This window comes from Balaenoptera borealis, assembly GCF_965194805.1.
Source record: "Balaenoptera borealis genome assembly, chromosome: 12".
NCBI lineage: Eukaryota > Metazoa > Chordata > Mammalia > Artiodactyla > Balaenopteridae > Balaenoptera > Balaenoptera borealis.
This window is the reverse complement of record NC_138869.1, coordinates 83,764,330-83,783,176: the sequence shown is the minus strand read 5'-3', so window position 1 is coordinate 83,783,176 and position 18,847 is coordinate 83,764,330. Positions and strand designations below refer to the sequence as shown.

The following is an 18,847-nucleotide window of genomic DNA, read 5'->3' as shown; positions in this document are numbered from 1 at the left end:
TGTTCCTCCCTCTGCTACATTTTGGAAGATTTTGAGAAGGATGGGTGTTAGCTCTTCTCTAAATGTTTGATAGAATTCACCTGTGAAGCCATCTGGTCCTGGGCTTTTGTTTGTTGGAAGATTTTTAATCACAGTTTCAATTTTAGTGCTTGTGATTGGTCTGTTTATATTTTCTATTTCTTCCTGGTTCAATCTCAGAAGGTTGTGCTTTTCTAAGAATTTGTCCATTTCTTCCAGGTTGTCCATTTTATTGGCATAGAGTTGCTTGTAGTAATCTCTCATGATCCTTTGTATATCTGCAGTGTCAGTTGTTACTTCTCCTTTTTCATTTCTGATTCTACTGATTTGAGTCTTCTCCCTTTTTTTCTTGATGAGTCTGGCTAATGGTTTATGAATTTTGTTTATGTTCTCAAAGAAGCAGCTTTTAGTTTTATTGATCTTTGCTATCATTTCCTTCATTTCTTTTTCATTTATTTCTGATCTGATCTTTATGATTTCTTTCCTTCTGCTAACTTTGAGTTTTTTTGTTCTTCTTTCTCTAATTGCTTTAGGTGTAAGGTTAGGTTGCTTGAGATTTTTCTTGTTTCTTGAGGTAGGATTATATTGCTATAAACTTCCCTCTTAGAACTGCTTTTGCTGCATCCCATAGGTTTTGGGCCATCTTGTTTTCATTGTCACTTGTTTCTAGGTATTTTTTGATTTCCTCAGTGACCTCTTTGTTATTTAGTAGTGTATTGTTTAGCCTCCATGGGTTTGTATTTTTTACAGTTTTTTTCCTGTAATTGATATCTAGTCTCATAGCGTTGTAGTCAGAAAAGATACTTGATACGATTTCAATTTTCTTAAATTACCAAGGCTTGATTTGTGACCCAAGGTATGATCTGTCCTGGAGAATGTTCCATGAGCACTTGAGAAGAAAGTGTATTCTGTTGTTTTTGGATGGACTGTCCTATAAATATCAATTAAGTCCATCTTGTTTAATGTGTCATTTAAAGCTTGTGTTTCCTTATTTATTTTCATTTTGGTGGCCCATTGGTGAAAGTGGGGTGTTAAAGTCCCCTACTATGGTTGTGTTACTGTCGATTTCCCCTTTTATGGCTGTTAGCATTTGCCTTATGTATTGAGGTGCTCCTATGTTGGGTGCATAAATATTTACAATTGTTATATCTCCTTCTTGGATTGATCCCTTGATCATTATGTAGTGTCCTTCTTTGTCTCTTGTAATAGTCTTTATTTTAAAGTCTGTTTTGTCTGATATAAGAATTGCTCCTCCAGGTTTCTCATGATTTCCATTTGCATGGAATATCTTTTTCCATCCCCTCACTTTCAGTCTATATGTGTCCCTAGGTCTGAACTGGGTCTCTTGTAGACAGCATTTATACGGGTCTTGTTTTTGTATCCATTCAGCCCGTCTATGTCTTTTGGTTGGAGCATTTAATCCCTTTACATTTAAGGTAATTATTGAGATGTATGTTCCTATTACCATTTTCTTAATTGTTTTGGGTTTGTTTTTGTAGGTCTTTTCCTTCTCTTGTTTTTTTCTGCCTAGAGAAGTTCCTTAGCAGTTGTTTTAAAGCTGGTTTGGTGGTGCTGAATTCTCTTAGCTTTTGCTTGTCTGTAAAGGTTTTAATTTCTCCGTCGAATGTGAATGAGATCCTTGCTGTGTAGAGTAATCTTGGTTGTAGGTTTTTCCTTTCATCACTGTAAATATATCCTGCCACTCTCTTCTGGCTTTCAGAGTTTCTGCTGAAAGATCAGCTGTTAACCTGATGGGGATTCCCTTGTATGTTATTTGTTGTTTTTCCCTTGCTGCTTTTAATATTTTTTCTTTGTATTTAATTTTTGATAGTTTGATTAATATGTGTCTTGGCATGTTTCTCCCTGGATTTATCCTGTATGGGACTCTCTGCACTTCCTGGACTTGATTGAATATTTCCTTTCCCATATTAGGGAAGTTTTCAACTATAATCTCTTCAAATATTTTCTCAGTCCCTTTCTTTTTCTCTTCTTCTTCTGGGACCCCTATAATTCGAATGTTGGTGCGATTAATGTTGTCCCAGAGGTCTCTGAGACTGTCCTCAATTCTTTTCATTCTTTTTCTTTATTCTGCTCTGTGGTAGTTATTTCCACTATTTTATCTTCCAGGTCACTTATCTGTTCTTCTGCCTCAGTTATTCTGCTATTGATTCCTTCTAGAGAATTTTTAATTTCATTTATTGTGTTGTTCATCATTGTTTGCTTGCTCTTTAGTTCTTCTAGGTCCCTGTTAAATGTTTCTTGTATTTTTTCCATTCTATTTCCAAGATTTTGCATCATCTTTACTATCATTGCTCTGAATTCTTTTTCAGGTAGACTGCCTATTTCCTCTTCATTTGTTTGGTCTGGTGGGTTTTTACCTTGCTCCTTCATCTGCTGCGGATTTCTCTGTCTTCTCATTTTCCTTAACTTACTGTGTTTGGAGTCTCCTTTTCACAGGCTGCAGGTTCATAGTTCCCATTGTTTTTGGTGTCTGTCCCCAGTGGGTAAGGTTGGTTCAGTGGATTGTGTAGGTGTCCTGGTGGAGGGGCCTGGTGCCTGTGTTCTGGTGGATGAGGCTGGATCTTGTCTTTCTGGTGGGCAGGACTGCGTCCGGTGGTGTGTTTTGGGGTGTCTGTGAACTTAGTATGATTTTAGGCAGCCTCTGTGCTAATGGGTTGTGTTGTGTTCTTGTCTTGCTAGTTGTTTGGCATGGGGTATCCAGCACTGGAGCTTGCTGGTTGTTGAGTGGAGCAGGGCCGTAGCGTTGAGTTGGAGATCTCTGGGAGAGCTCTTGCTGACTGATATTACGTGGGGCCGGGATGTCTCTGGTGGACCAGTGTCCTGACCTCAGGTCTCCCTCCTCAGAGTCCCAGTCCTGACACCTGACTGGAGCACCAAGACCCTGTTAGCCACACAGCTCAGAAGAAAAGGGAGAAAAAAAAGAAAGAAAGAAAAATAAAATAAAATAAATAAAGTTATTAAAATAAAAAATTAAAAAATATATTAAAATAAAAAAGTAATAAAAAAAAAGTAAAAAATAAAAAAAGAGAGCAACCAAACCAATAAACAAATCTACCAATGATAACAAGCACTAAAAACTAAACTAAGATAAACATATAAATCAGAATCTAGTCAGTTACATACAGCAAACCCCACGTCTACAGTTGCTCTCAAAGTGCACTGCCTCAATTTTGGGATGATTCGTTGTCTATTCAGGTATTCCACAGATGCTGGGTACATCAAGTTGATTGTGGAGATTTAATCCACTGCTCCTGAGGCTGCTGGGAGAGATTTCCCTTTCTCTTCTTTGTTCGCACAACTCCTGGTGTTCAGCTTTGGATTTGGCTCTGGCTCTGCCTCTGCGTGTAGGTCACCCTCTGGCATCTGTTCTTCACCCAGACAGGAGGGGGTTAAAGGAGCGGGTGATTAGGGGACTCTGGGTCATTCAGGCCAGGGGCAGGGAAGGGTACGGAATACGGGGTGAGCCTGTGGTGGCAGAGGCCAGCATGATGTTGCAGCAGCCTGAGGCGTGCCGTGTGTTCTCCCGGGGAAGTTGTCCCTGGATCACGGGACCCTGGCAGTGGTGGGCTGCACTGGCTCCCGGGAGCGGCGGTGTGGATAGTGACCTGTGCTCGCACACAGGCTCCTTGGTGGCTGCAGCAGCAGCCTTAGCATCTCACGCCCGCCTCTGGTGACCACACTGATAGCCACAGCTCCTGCCCATCTCTGGAGCCCGTTTAGGTGGTGCTCTGAATCTCCTCTCCTCGCACACCCAGAAACAATGGTCTCTTGCCTCTTAGGCAGTTCCAGACTTTTTCCCGGAATCCCTCCCATTTAGCTGTGGTGCACTAGCCCCCTTCAGGCTGTGTTCATGCAGCCAACCCCAGTCCTCTCCCCGGGATCTGACCTCTGAAGCTTGAGCCTCAGCTCCCAGCCCCCACCTGCCCCAGAGGGTGAGCAGACAAGCCTCTCGGGCTGGTTAGTGCTGGTCAGCACTGATCCTCTGTGTGGGAATCTCTCCGCTTTGCCCTCTGCGCCCCTGTTGCTGCGCTCTCCTCCACGGCTCTGAAGCTTCACCCCCCACCCCCTGTTTCCACCAGTGAAGGGGCTCCCTAGTGTGTGGAAACCTTTCCTCCTTCACAGCTCCCTCCCAGAGGTGCAGGTCCCATCCATATTCTTTTGTCTCTGTTTTTTCTTTTTTCTTTTGCCCTACCCAGGTACGTGGGGAGTTTCTTGCCTTTTGGGAAGTCTGAGGTCTTCTGCCAGCATTCTGTAGGTGTTCTGTAGGAGTTGTTCCACAGGTACATGTATTTTTGATGTATTTGGGGGAAGGAAGGTGATCTCCACGTCTAACTCCTCCGCCATCTTGAAGGTCCTGAGTAGGGCAATTTTCAAAGGCTTTTCGACCAGGCCAAGATGATAGAACACAGGGAAGGCAACCAATGATACACACAGCTGCTTCCGAGCCAGAGAGAAAGTCTTTAAAGTTCCCTCAGAGCTAAGATGACAGGTATCAGTGCTAACCTTGAGGTTTGAAACGTTCTCAAGTTAATTACGGGAAGACATCATGGAATGGTCCTCCTCTGACTTCCTTTTACCTAATCAATGTCTAGTTGTTCCAGATCTTCCCATTGTGAGGGTCCTGTGCCCAGGTTTTTTGTGTAGTTCTGTAGCTGGGCTTGGATCTGAACACGAGGCTCACGTCTCAGAAAAAGTCAAGCTGCTGAAGCTGCTGAATTTTTCACTCCTCCTCATGGCTCATCCACACACCCTTGCTAGCCTTCCCTGGACTTCAGGGGCTGGTGTGAAGGGAGCCTCCCAGTTCCTTTTTTGGATCTATCTCCCTCTTCTCTAGCCCTTGCCTTGAATTGGTCCTCAAAATTTGATGCAGAAGTGCCATCAAGGAGATGATTAAAATGACAGATCCCTGGTCCCACCTCCTGAGCGTTTTTTAAAAAAATTGAAGTATAGTTGATTTACTATGTTGTGTTAGTTTCAAGTGTACAGCAAAGTAATTTGGAGATATATATATATATATATATATATATATATATATATATATATATATTCTTTTTCAGATTCTTTTCCATTATAGGTTTTTACAAGATACTGAATATAGTTCCCTGTGCTATATATAGTAGGTCCTTGTTGTTTATTTGTTTTATATATAGTAGTGTGTATTTGTTAATTCCAATCTCCTAATTGATCCCTCCTCCTGAGCTTTTGGTGCCATCCTGGTGGCATTGAGAGAATCTGCACCTTAAACAGCTCTAGGCTGAGAAACCCTGTCTGAAACATCATCTTTAAAATAAAGGGATAGGATTTCTCTAGAGTCCTTTCCATCTCTGACCTTCTAGAAATCCAAGCTTTTTCACATGTCTTGTCTTAGTGACTCAGGGCTGACTTACAGATAATCTGGTTCACCTTCTCTGGAGTTGTCTTCACCATCTTTTGGTCTTTTCCATCTTGTCACCACTTTATTCCACTCCAGTTTCCTCCTATTGGCCCCCCTTTTTCTTTGTGGATTCTGCAGAAGTGAATTAAAGGATTATAGGAAGGTAGAATGTCTAGTTGTATGAGGAGCCCTTTCTGTAATTTTACCTCCCCATGCCTAGCTTCAGTGTGAAATAGGTAGAGAGCTAAACTTCTGTCCCACTTTTTGAATCTTTGGATGGTCATCCTGTGGTCACGGTTCATACAGCTCACAATGATGCTTGGGTACCACACGTTCTTTTTTTCCTGGGACTGCTTATCACTGTGCCTGATGCCTTTCCATCTCTTAAATTGGGATAAGTCACTGACTTATTTCTCCTTTATAGATGCAGAAAATGAAAAGATCCTGCTTTTCCTTATCCCCAAGTCTTGTTGGTGATCGGGTTCGGTATATAACTCAGGACTAGTGAGCTGGGGCTCAGTACACCTGGAAAATCTACTGACTTCTGGCAACACATTTGTCCATTTTCTCTCTCAGAAGTACTCCAGGGCACTGTTCTCTGTGGAGGTGCAGTTATTGGTATTATAAACATGCCTCCCCTTCTTCATGATCTTCTCCCATCTGCCTCAAACATCTCACAAGAGGACTTTCTAGGCAGTTGTTTTATAGGAACTGGGGCTTCGCTTTAGGTTGGCATCTGTGTGGGAAGAAGAACTGTGGGGAGAGAGTCATACACGTGTCATCTGTATGACCTTGAGCTAATCACCTTGTCCAAGAGGATGTCATCTGTATGACCTTGAGCTAATCACCTTGTCCAAGAGGATGTCATCTGTATGACCTTGAGCTAATCACCTTGTCCAAGAGGACTTCATTACATTTGTCAGAATTACAGTTCCATAGCTGCACAGGACATTTAAACCTGTTCTCCGCCTCTTGCATGAGCCAGATACTGCTTTCTGTGATTTTCACATCCTTGGTTTGAAAACCACGTGAGTTCAATGTGACTGTAAATTAACAGGAAGCCAGAAGCTCTGAGAGGGAGACGGCAGGGGGTGAAGGGTGCTTCCTCCTCTAGGCTCTTCACATTCCCGCTCCCGGCACCTCCCTCAGAGGTTCTGGGTTGTCACCTGAAGTCAGCTGGCACTTTTCCTGTGCACAAACTTTGCCAGCGTGGAGGCACCAAACACAGAGGGAAAGGCATCAGTAATATCAAAAGAGGCAGGGTGGGAGGATGGATCTGAACACGTGGAGAGAGGAATGTTCCTATAAAACAAGGACACTTGGCAGCAGAGCCAGTGAAAAATGGTACCAATTATATAAAGCAAAATGCCACACATCAAGCAGAATGTTTTAATTCTCTCTATTCCTGGCTATTTATGACTTTTTGTCCAAGACTCAATACACGTCTGTAAAAATAAAAAATGGAATCGACCCCATCTGTTAGGTAGAAGGCGGCCTGTGCTGGGGAAAAAAAGGTAAGAAAGTATTACCAGCATATCGTTGGAGAATTCCAGAGGCTGAACACAGAAGAACTTTGAGTACGACTTTGCCCCTTCCGTATTTTCCCTTTTTTGAGATAGTTGTACGAGGGTGACTAATTTTATGGAGATGTTTAAAATTATATTTAAATTAATTTGAATTTAAGGAGTTTCTGTTCTGATGGATCACCCAGACTATCCTGCTTGAAAACAAAACAAAACAAAACAAAACAAAATAACCAAACCTGTTTTCCAGGGCAACTTTCCCTTTCAGTTCTGCCGGAGGTGGTCCAGGGCTCACAGCTGGTTTCCCGAGAGACTGCCACAAGAGGGCGACAACGTCACTGTAGAGAAAGGCCAGCTGCTCCTGTTGGACACCAACACCAGCATCCTCAACTTCCTGCACGTAAAAGGTTTGCGGAGTTTGGAGATGGGGGTGGCGTTATTATATATGATTTTATCATTTTAGGGGCAGAAGGAAGGGGAACTTTTTGGATAAGTTCCAGCACTTGGTTGACAATTTATTCTCGGACCAAACTGAGATTTCCCTATGAAAGGAAGAAGTGGTCAGAAGGTCAGACTCTTAAAAGCACAGAGCTTGATTATTTTAAGTTTTCAGATGCAAGAGGGTGAACAGTGTTCTCCAAGAATATGCTTCTTTATTCAAGTCCTTTGTGTTCATGCTTGTCCCTGGCAGCACTCACAATATAGCAGGAGGCTCTGAAATCAGTTAATGCTGCTGCCTTTGAAATTCCCTGCCAAGAAAGCAATGCCTTCCTGCTTTTACCCTGTTGTGGTTTTGACTTCCTTGTCCCGTGGAAAGTCATATAAATAGGCTTCCTTATTGCGAACCCGGCCACATAGCTCTAGGGTCTGGGAATTTGGGAGAGACTGAGAATTCAAATTTTAACCCCTCCCCCTCATTACCAAGTGACTAAGTCAGTTTTTTCTACCTCCTCGTGAGTTTGTTTCCTTATCTGTTAAATGAGAATAAAAATCATTGCCTACTTCAGTGGCAGATAATGAGTGGTTATCAAAGGGACTCTTGTTCACTGGCAAATGAAAATTACTTGGCAAATGTGATTAGTTATGGAGATCTATAAAACTGCACTAAAATACCATTCTGTACTATAAATATATTTAACATTTACAGGAGCATTTGTTCCTGTTAAAGTAAGCTTGTGGCTATATGAGGGAGAATAAAATATTTTGCAGAGGATAAACTGATGGAGTGTTACTACCCGTCTCTTACAGGTGGACTTATTAGGAATTTTACATTCTTTATTCTACAAGCTTATTTTTTTTTCCTCTGGTAGCAAGGAGAAGATTTCAGGCAAATCAATTAATTAGTACCCTTTAGGAAAAAGGTCTGTGAGCTTGAGCTCCTGACCGGTCTTTGTGGTGGTTGTGTGTGTGTGTAGCCAGTGGCTATGGGGAGTCCTGACTTATTGACAGCTAGCAGCTACCTAAGGACTGGCAATGACAAAGGGAAATTACAGACTTCAAGTCTCAGCTCAGAGAAAAGATGCTCTTTACAGGCCTTTAACTAGGATTCTCACCACAGGAGTCAAATCCTGTTGGAGGATGGGATGCCCTTCAGGCGCTCAAGGGTCTTTGCCTGATATTGATACCATTTGGGAGAAGTTTTGCAGCTAAAAGACCTCAAGCTCAGCCCATCTGAGTCTCTGGATATCCTAGTAGTTCCAGGTAAATGTTCCAGCAAGGAATGGTGTTTGTCGATAGGGCCAGAGACTGAAGATGGAGAAGAGGCATCAGAGGAGAACAGAGGGCAAGGGAAAGGCAGAGGTATGTGGATACACACCTGGCTTCCACTCTTGGAGATTTCGAGATCCTAGTGACCCAGATACTTGTCCCAAGCTGTCACCTTTCAGTGGTGGTTATTCCTAAATGTTCCTGGTTCAGGCAATACTTCACTCTCATTATTTAGAATAAGTGACTAGGTTTAGAAGCGCTAACCCTCATCGCATGGAGAGGGAAAGTCTGTTATGTGAAGGATCCCCCCATTGGTAGGATTGTGAGGATAAGTGGTGGACACCCGTTTCTGTACAAACAGGAGTTGTTGGTAGGGAGCAGGGTTGCCTAGAGTGAAAGCAAGATTTTAATCACAGAGATATGGGTCATAGCTTCTAGAAAGTATGAGAACTGGGAAAGGACACAGATGAAATTTGGTTCAACAGATGACTTGTGAATGCTTATTAAGTGGCCTAGGCACTCTGTGTGAGACACAAGAAGAAGTGAAGAATAATGCTTAACATGAATAATGTGCATTACTGCTAAAGAAAAAGTAATTAGGGAGCAAATATAAAAGAGTAAAATGTCTAGTTCTAAAACATGTGATGTAGGAGGTAAGGCAGAATGTAGACAGAAGTAATCCGAGTGTCCGGGATGTAAGATTAGAGTTGGATAGTGGAGAGGAGGTGAAGAGCATGTACTTTGTACCTGAGACAAGTTTTGATCGTGTAGACGTCAATATACACACAGATTCAACGTGGGAGGAATTTCCCCATCTCACTTAATAGCCAGTGGCTCAGGCCAGAAATCTTGGTGGCACCCTAGATATCTTTCTTTTTCTTATATTCCATGACCAATCCATCAGTGAATCTTATTGGCTAAATCTTCAACGTGTGTCCCATTAGTACCAACCTAGTCCTATTCAACCTAACTTTTGGCCGGGACCATTTCAAACAACTTCTTAACTGGTTCCCATGTTTCTAATTCCTTTGTCTTCTTTAGTAGCAGAACCCCAGTTTTTATTTGGGGCAGCAGTGTACCCAGCTAAAATGCTATATTTCCTCATCTCCTTTGTAGGTAGACATAGGCTGTGGCTAAGAGCTGGCCAGTGATATGTAAGGGGAAGAGTGGTACAGGACATCTAGGACATTTCCTAAAGTAGAGATGGCTTAGTAGGAGGCATGCCCTATTTGTCCCTCTTTCTTTCTCCTCCCTGCTTCCTGGAATGTAAATGTGATAGCTACATTTTCAACTGCCATCTTGGACCATGAGTTGACTTGCTAAGAATGGGAAAACAGGGAATTCCCTGGAGGTCCAGTGGTTAAGAATCTATGATTCCACTGCAAGGGCATGGGAACTAAGAGCCCACATGCCCCTTGGTGTGGCCAAAAAAAAGAATGAGGAAACAGAAGAATGGAAGAAACCCGGGACTCTGATGTCATACTAGCATGGCACCTGGGGCTGCCCACCTTCCGAGTTGTCATACTAGCATGGCACCTGGGGCTGCCCACCTCTGAAGTACGTTTTGTGATAGAAAAATATACCTTCATGTGTTTAAGTCATTGGTATTTGACTTCTGTGCTATATGCTAAAATAACCCCCAATAATTTATTGTCCATGCCCTTTAAAATATGTCAGATCTTATTACTTCTTTTCTCAACCACCCCTACCCCAATGGCTTCTCACCTCACTAGGAATAAGGTTCACACCATTATTAAACTTCTGATCCCTTCATTGACCTTGCCTTCCTCATTCACTCTGCTCCAGCTCTTCTGTGAATATACCAGTGACACACCTGCCTCACGGCCTTTGCACATAATGCCCTTTGCCTGGAATATTCTTCCTCCAGATATTCATGTGGCTAGCTCACTTATTTCATTCTCTCTTTGAGAAAATGTCAACTTATTAGAGAGGACTTGCCATCTTTTCTAAAATTATAACAATCCTATTAGTCCATCCATTTATTTTGCTTTACTTTTCTTCATATCACTTATCACTACATGAGATACTATAATTTACTTGTTTATTTACAGTTCATTTCCTCTGCTAGGATAAGCTCAAAAAGGCAGAGAACTTCCATCAATTATTTACTGCTGTCTCTTCAGTGTCTAGGACCGTGCCTGACTCATGATGTGGGCTCAAAGTACATGTGTTGATTTTTGAATGGGTGGACAAGTAAAATGGTGCAGAATTCAGATCCCGGATGAAATTTAAGAAGTATAATTTTTAAGTTCTTCCTCTCTTAAATATCACTTTTCTCAACTAATTGGCTTTTACTATCCTTAGTTGTGCTCACTGATATCTATCTATATACGTATGTACACACATAAATACATAAATTTACATATATTCACATACATACACATGTATACACATCTACACATCTACATAAAAAAGTATATCTTTATGAATTAGAAATATAAAATCCATGCTAAGTTATTTTTTTGTTTGTTTCTAAAAGACATATGAAGAAGGCTTTCGCTGGGGAAGAACCCCAGCTCTCAACTGTCTGGTTGATATGGTGTAGCTCTCAACCCCTAATGTCTTCTCTTGGTCTATAATAGGTGTGAAAGTAGTTGAAGGACAATAAAAATCTATTCAAATATAAGATTGAATTGTTATCATCATCATCAATAACAGCAATTCACTCTCTGAGTATCTGTTACTGTCTTTTTCATACCCATTCATGGTATCAGAAAAATAGCTGTGTGAAATTTTCTTTATTTTTTGATACCATCTATGGGATGAAACAAGGCATGAAAAATTTCAAGCCAAAAAATAATTTATTCAAAAGATTTTAACGAACAAGATATAAAGTATTATAGTGGAAGTACTTTCTCAGCCACTTCCACAGTATTATGAAGAAAACATTCCACATGAAGTATGTACACACTTTGAAAGGATTAGTGCTAAATAGAAGTGAAACTAGATCACCTAAGAACTACATTTGGAACTACTTTATGAAGATATTGCATCCTCCATATTTTTTCCATTCATGGAAACCAGGATCCCAATATATACAGAGACCAGGCTCCTCCATCAGGAGGAGTTCAACAGTTCTACATATGGCCCTTGAGAGTTCTGAACTCTCTGTGCCTTCCTTATGTTTCCATGTATAAAATAGAACACACTATTTTTTCTTACAAGTAAAACTTATAGTAGATAGGAGGATTATAAAGTTCTTTGAGGCAATTGGAAATGGCACCCAAAGACTAAGTTTTCACCGTTATTTATGCTGCTGTATGTACTGATTCCTGAACTTTTTGGAAAAAATGGCACATTATTTTGTGACCCTGATAAGAGCTTCAGCTATATCTCTTATGATTTCATCTTAATTAGCAAAAGACCTAGAACTTTTGTCCAGTTACCATTTCTATTTGTTCCCTCTATTCCTCCTTCTCTCTTTTTTTTTTTTTAATTATTTTTTAGGAGGTACTGTTAAACACAAAAGAGAATTAACCCCATCAATTAATACTAATGAGCTGGGATGGAAATAGGCATATTGCCTTGATTTAGTTAATTATATTTTTCATTCTTTTATGTTAAGATGCCCAACGGCCATAGGCATCGCTGAATTAAAATTTATTATTTTATTCCAGGTAATTATGATGAGCCATAATAACAGAGATGGAACGTTACCCTCTTGTGTGCACTATTATGGATTCTGGTCAAGGATCTTGGGCTTGTGGTCTGTAGCTGGGGAAGCATCCATATTTTCTGAATGAAGCAGTGACTCTCTGTCCTGGTGGTCAACCAGCTTGATGTGAAGTGGTCTAGATCTGATGACTAATAAAGGGGAGGATGAACTCTAGAAACCCCTCTTCCCTTGGTGTTGGGCTTTCAAGAGGAAGATATTTTGTAGTTTCTTATTACTCACAGTGCCTTCATTTTACAAGGCTTGAGCAGAAACTTCTGCTGTTTAATAGTGCATTGGCTTCCTCTCATGTGATTTTCTATTTCTTGGTCTACTGGTGTATACCAAAGCAGTTAAATGCTTGGCAGGCTTTTGAGCCAGAAAGAACTGAGTCTGAATCTGGGCTCTGCTTCTTACCGGCTTTGTGACCTTGGGCAAGTTGCACAGCCTTTGTAAGCCTCAAGTTTCTCCTCTTTAGAGTAAGGCCTGTTTTAGTAATAGCAGCAGGGACAGCAATTGCTAACATTTACTGTTTGCTATTGTGTAGCCATACTACAATGTATCACCCAACTCCTATGGATGTTTTGGGTACTAAATGAAAGAATGTTTCTAAAGCCCTTAGTACAGGGTCTGGCCCAGCACAAGCATTCAGTTCATGTTAGTTGTTGTTTCTTTTGGATTGAAGGGAATAACAGAAGAGATGGCTGAATGTCAGGCCTAAGTTGCAATTTTATTTACAGCTAGTGGCTGCTTCTATATACAAAGCAAACTGGATTACTCAAAGAATTAGCTGGGCAATAAAGACCTCAGATGGCTTCTGCCTCTGTTATCTTCAGAATGCATATTGAAGTGTTTTTCTACAGCAAGAGAGGGAAGGATACAGAGGTGGAAGTAGCTGAGTTATCCACGAGGTTGCCTCCATTCTCCTTGGTATTTTGACTTTGTGGAAGCGTGTTTTTCTGCTGCAGTTGGGAATGTGGTCTCGTTTTCTCCAAACTCTTTCTTTTAGTTCACAGTTTTGAGGACACTCAGATCTTTTTAGTCTATTATACTGGCGATTTCTATAGTCTAGCAATGCATATTCTTGGTTTATTGAGATGAGCCATCTTTTCTTGACCGACTACTGGGTTCATTGTAGAGTTTCTTTTTTAAAAATTAAAAAAAAATTTTATTGCGGTATAAATGACATATTATATAAATTTCAGGTGTACAACATACTGATTTGGTATTTGTATATATTGCAAAATGATCACCACAATAGTCACCATAGATAGGTACAAAATTTTTTTTCTTTGTGTTGGGAATTTGCAAGATCCACTCTCTTAGCTACTTTCAAATATACAATACAGTATTATTAACTGTAGTCACCATGCTGTACATCACATCTCCAGGATGTATTCGTTTTATAACTAGAAGTGTGTACCTTTTGACCCCTTTCACCCATTTCACCTACCCCTCACCCATCCACGTCAGGCAACCACCAATCTGGTCTCAATATCTATGAGCTCAGATTTGTCTGTTTTTTGTTTGTTTCTTTGTTTTGTTTTGTTCTTTTCTTTATCTTCCACATATAAGTGAGATCAAATGGTATTTATCTTTTTCTGACTTATTTCACTTAGCCTTATGCCCTCAAGTTTCATCCCTGTTGTTGCAATGGAAAGATTTCATTCTATTTTATCACTAAACAATATTCCATTTTGTGTGTGTGTGTGTGTGTGTGTGTGTGTATATATATATATACACACACACACACATACACGCGTATATATACACCACATTTTAATTATCCATTCATTAGGTTGTTTCCATGCCTTGGCTATTGTAAGTAATACTACAGTGAACATAGGGGTGCATATATCTTTTTGAAGTAGTGTTTTTGTCTTCTTCACATAAATACCCAGAAGTGGAATTGCTGGATCATATGGTAGTTCTATTTTTAGTTTTTTGAGGAACTTCTATACTCTTTTCCACAGTGGCTGCACCAGCTTAGATTCCCACCAACAGTGTAGGAGAGTTCCCTTTTCCCCCACATCCTCGCCAGCTCTTGTTATTTGTTGTCTTTTTGATAATAGCCTCTCTAACAGGTGTGATGTGATATCTCACTGTGGTTTTGATTCGCATTTCCCTGATTATTAGCGATGCTGAATATTTTTTCATGTGCCTGTTGGCCATCTGTGTGTCTCCTACAGTTTCTTCATCGTAGTCAAAGGTTTGAGGATTTTGGAGTGAGGTATTAAGTGCTGTATTTGGCACAGCCTTTTTATCCCAGGGTTTGTACACTTGGTTCCTTCTAATTAGAACCAAACCAACCTCAGTTTCAGTAGGTGTATGCTTCAGATAATGCTTTACAATGCAGTGATCTGGGAATGCTGTGAAACAGGGCTTCCTGGGACATCCTGTGTGGTCCCTCTGTGCATCAGGACCCTGGGAGTTACGGGGCAGGTTACCCTGTGTCTGCAGTTTTAAGACTTCACTGACAGCAGCTTGGATTTAAAGGAAGTCCATCTGAAGGCATTGGATACAAATGAAATACCCTGCATTAATATTTTTTTTCTTCCTCTCCTAACTATAGAATGTCTTGGTCAACATGGGAGGGTTTTGTGAACTGATAAAATTTGTTTCAAATGGGTTAGTTTAAAATAACTTATGTGCAAGTTGGCTGCAAAAGGAGATTGAGTGAATTGAGTCTTCTTCCAGCTGAAAGCTACCCTTCAAGGCAGGAAATGTGATGATTATGTACAGACAAGGTGACAAGGTTGTCTGATTGGGGCTGGGTCAGCAAACAGGGGGCCTGAGTTCAAATATGAGGTACCCATGGACTTTCCTGTGGCTTTGGATAAGGATCTGGGCCTCAAATCAGTGCACAAAATGGAAATGGTGGTGACTTCCTCCCTTTACAGGAGGAGAGTGGCTTGTATAAATGTCTACCGGCTGTTAATGTTGTTCATCTGTAGCCCTGAGAGGGAAGTGTGGTAAAGGAGTTGGTAAACTTCCTTCCCATAGTTTCAAGCATGGTGCTGAGAAGGGCCTGGGCTGTGCAATGATCTTAAGTGGAAGCCAGATGGAGAAGTCAGCACCAGAAAACATTTACCTGAGTTTTGTGAAATCCACCCTTAACTCCCTTAACTTTGTGCATCTCTATGTGTCAGTCTTTTCTTGGCGACAAATTGGTGTTACTTATTTTATGAGAGGGGACCTTGCTTATATCCAAAGCTAAGTGGATCATTGATAGAATTTTTCATAGGCTAAGAACTTTCATATCATTCATATACAAATCATATAACTTTTATATGAATTGCTTTTATGTTAATTCTTTACAAATTTAATATTAGGGTGTGTTTTTTCTGCCCTTTACCTTTTGGCAAGGTGCAATCTAAGCAAGTAAGCTGAAGAAAGCAGGAGCCAGGTCTGTTTTTGCTCACCTTTGTATTGCTAGGATCATTATATTTCCAGGCACATAGTAGGTACTCAAATAATTGTTGAATGACTGAATTTCTGACCGGAAGAGGCAGATTAATGTTGGTTGTGGATTTCTCTGTGATCGGACTCCTTCCTGTATCCTCAAATGTTAGTGGATTAGTCCAGACAGTGACCAATTTCATTTACTATTTGTGTATCAGGAGATCAGAGACAAAGGCTTTTTAATGTGGGGGACACTTGGCTCTGAAACCCCTTATTTTTCCCAGTCAGACAATGACTTACAATATTTACCTCCAGAGAACAGTCCCAGACGTACTTGATTAGCCTTAAATGAAAGATAAGCCGTTGCTATGAGAAAGGACTTGCTTTCAGTAGATGGGCAGACAGACAGATAGATAGATATTAAACAATTTACAGTTTATGTCTTGACAACTTGGATATTGTAACATGAAAAATGCTATTGAAAGGGACCAGCCCTTTCCTAGCACAGAAGCTACAATATTTTCAGTAACAAAAGATAAATATTTCAAACATCCTTCCTTAAAACCCTTCTGGGACTTTCTGTTAGCCTTTAACATCAAGTCTAAACACCATGATATGGCTTACAATGTCCTTCAGGACTTGGTCTCTCCTTACCTCTCTACCTTATTTGTTGATTAATGATTCTCACATCCTGTTTATCCAGACTGCGAGTGAAGTTAGAAATCTGGGATGCTTATGTATCCGGGATTCTTGTGCAGACTGAAATATACTGAAGACAGCTTTTCATTATTATCATTTCCCATGTACTGTAATATTCTTGGGAGTCAAGTAAAGGTAGGATGTACCCTCATTTTTTAAATAAATGCTATGAACGACTATTATTGTTCATTTCTAAAATTATTATGTTGTAGCTGAATCATGGTTACAATACTCAGAGAATAATTATATTTGGAACCTTTTAAATAACAGATTGCTCAGAGAAACATATCAGGTTGCAGGGCTGGTAAAAAAAATGTGATTGGGTCAATGCTAATTGACCTTTGATACAGAGAAAGAAGGAGATTATTTGAATCAGTGAGTAACTTGGTAGTTATGGAGACTTTTACCTGCCTGGAGAAGACAGTGTCTTCCCCCCTGTTTTCTCCTTTCTTTTCTGAGGTCTTAAGTGACTTTCTAAGAATCCATGGAACAGCTGAGGGGCTTCAGAACTTAAATATCAGAAACTTTGTTGGTAAAAGGAAGTTTTGATTTTCTGGAGGTAGAAAGGAAATCCAGATTTAGTTAAGTAGTAATTGACAACAGTAGCTATAATAAAAGGCATTTATTTATATCTCAGGGTTTTGAGTTCCTTTAAATGTTTCTCTTCCACAAATATGTTTATACTTTGTAATTAGCATAGAGTTAATTCATTGATAAGGTTAACTTCACGAGTTTTATGTTTTATAGAAAAAGTAAAAGGCTGAGTCATCACCATTATCTTCTTTCTTGGTTATCTGTAAAGTTGGCCAGTTCACTAAAACCAGGGTATTTCTATTCACCTGGAGCAATTAAACTTCACTGTGACCTTCTGAAAGTGTATTTTTAACATTTTTATTATGGCACCTAGCAGAAGGCCTTGGAAATAAGAGCAAATGTTAGTTGAATGACAAAGTGAATTAATCTGCAGTTCCAGCTTTGTATTTTTCAACCTGTTTTAGACTATGGACTATGGACATCTGGAACAAGCTTAGTTTACCTAGAGCAGTGGTTCTCAGAGTGTGCTCCCTGATCAGTAGCAAGAGCACCGCCTGGGAGCTTGCTAGAAATGCACATTTTTGGGCCCATAGCAAATGTACTCTGAGGGGGCAAGGTCCACCAATCTGTGTTTTAAGACCTCTGGGTGATTCTGATGCACTCAAGTTTGAGAACTACTAGCCTAAAACAATAGAGGGAACCATATAGTATTGTCAGGACTGGAAGCCAATTAACCTGGCCCAGCTACTCTTTTCCCAAAGAACAGTGGAAAAAAAATCTGTCTGGCCTCATTGACTGGGCCTGTCCTGAGCATGGTATTTTTAGTTAGATGCACTTGTCTCTCCTACCAGGTAAGTCCGAGCTGATGGAAACGATTCCTCCCTATTGTTCGTGGCTCTGAGTCAATGATTTTGTTTCCGATATGTGTTCTGCTACACATTGCCCACTTGACTAGCGGTGCCAGGCTAATTAAGGAATTAGTATGTGGCATCCATTCGGGGCGATGCGTGATTCTTTTCTTGCGTCCTGAGAACATTTTTGCAAACACTTTCTGGTTCATATTTTCTTTTTTTAATCAGGCAGAGACTTTACAATTAAAATACCGTTAAAGTCATTCTGGCAAGTATTGCAATAAGCATGTTTTTTAATTAAAGGAATAACAGGGGGATGCATAAGCAGCATCGGCTAAAGGGGAGAATGTCATTTGATATCTGTTTTAATTGAAATGAAAATAGAGTTGAGAAAAGCGGCAGTAGCCTGTGTGTGTGTGGCTCACTCCTAGGTTGCTAGGCTGAGGTGTTCCGTGCTTGATTAATTAGTAGCCAGCCAGAGAGTGCATTGCCTTTGCCCCCAATCCTTAAAGCCTGATTTATGCCTCACCTCCCCCATGAATATGTGAGGGCCCAGGCATCTATTTCCTGAGCTGCTAGTAGATAAGATTATGGAGTGTGCACTGAGCTCTTGGGGGATCTCATTTGCCAGCCAAATTGATTTTCCGCCTCTCTGGCCGGGGACAAGCCCACCTCGAAGGCTTCCAGGCTCTGCTCCAGTGGATCAAGCAAAAGCCTAATCCGGATCTGACCAACAAAGGAAGCTGTGTGCATCCCCACCAGAACGCAGGCTCCGGGCTGTGGCTGCCTTCCCTGAATGCTAGCCTTCTCCTCGTCCTCACCTTCTCCTGACACCCACCTCCACAGCAACACGGTGCTGCAGGGTACAGTAGGGTGCAGCATGGTGCCCCAACTCTGCCCAGTCACTCAGTCTGCCCTCCTTATCCAGGCAGAGCAGGACCCGTGCATCCTGAATGGATGATCATCTCTAATTCTCCAGGGAAAGGGAATTCCACAGGCTCCCCCTGGGGAATTACTGGAAAGGTAACAAAATACAGGATGCTAA

General features: G+C 40.9%; 1 protein-coding gene across 19 annotated transcripts in view; it reads left to right on the top strand.

Annotated features, from left to right (window-relative positions):
- PKHD1 (PKHD1 ciliary IPT domain containing fibrocystin/polyductin) overlaps positions 1-18,847 on the top strand; it is a 476,353-nt gene that overhangs the window by 131,448 nt on the left and 326,058 nt on the right. For all 19 annotated transcript variants that reach the window (XM_082346239.1, XM_082346233.1, XM_082346232.1 and 16 more), the window contains one exon: positions 7,187-7,343. In XM_082346239.1, coding sequence (XP_082202365.1) covers positions 7,187-7,343 — 157 coding nt within the window. The remainder of the gene's footprint in view (positions 1-7,186; positions 7,344-18,847) is intronic.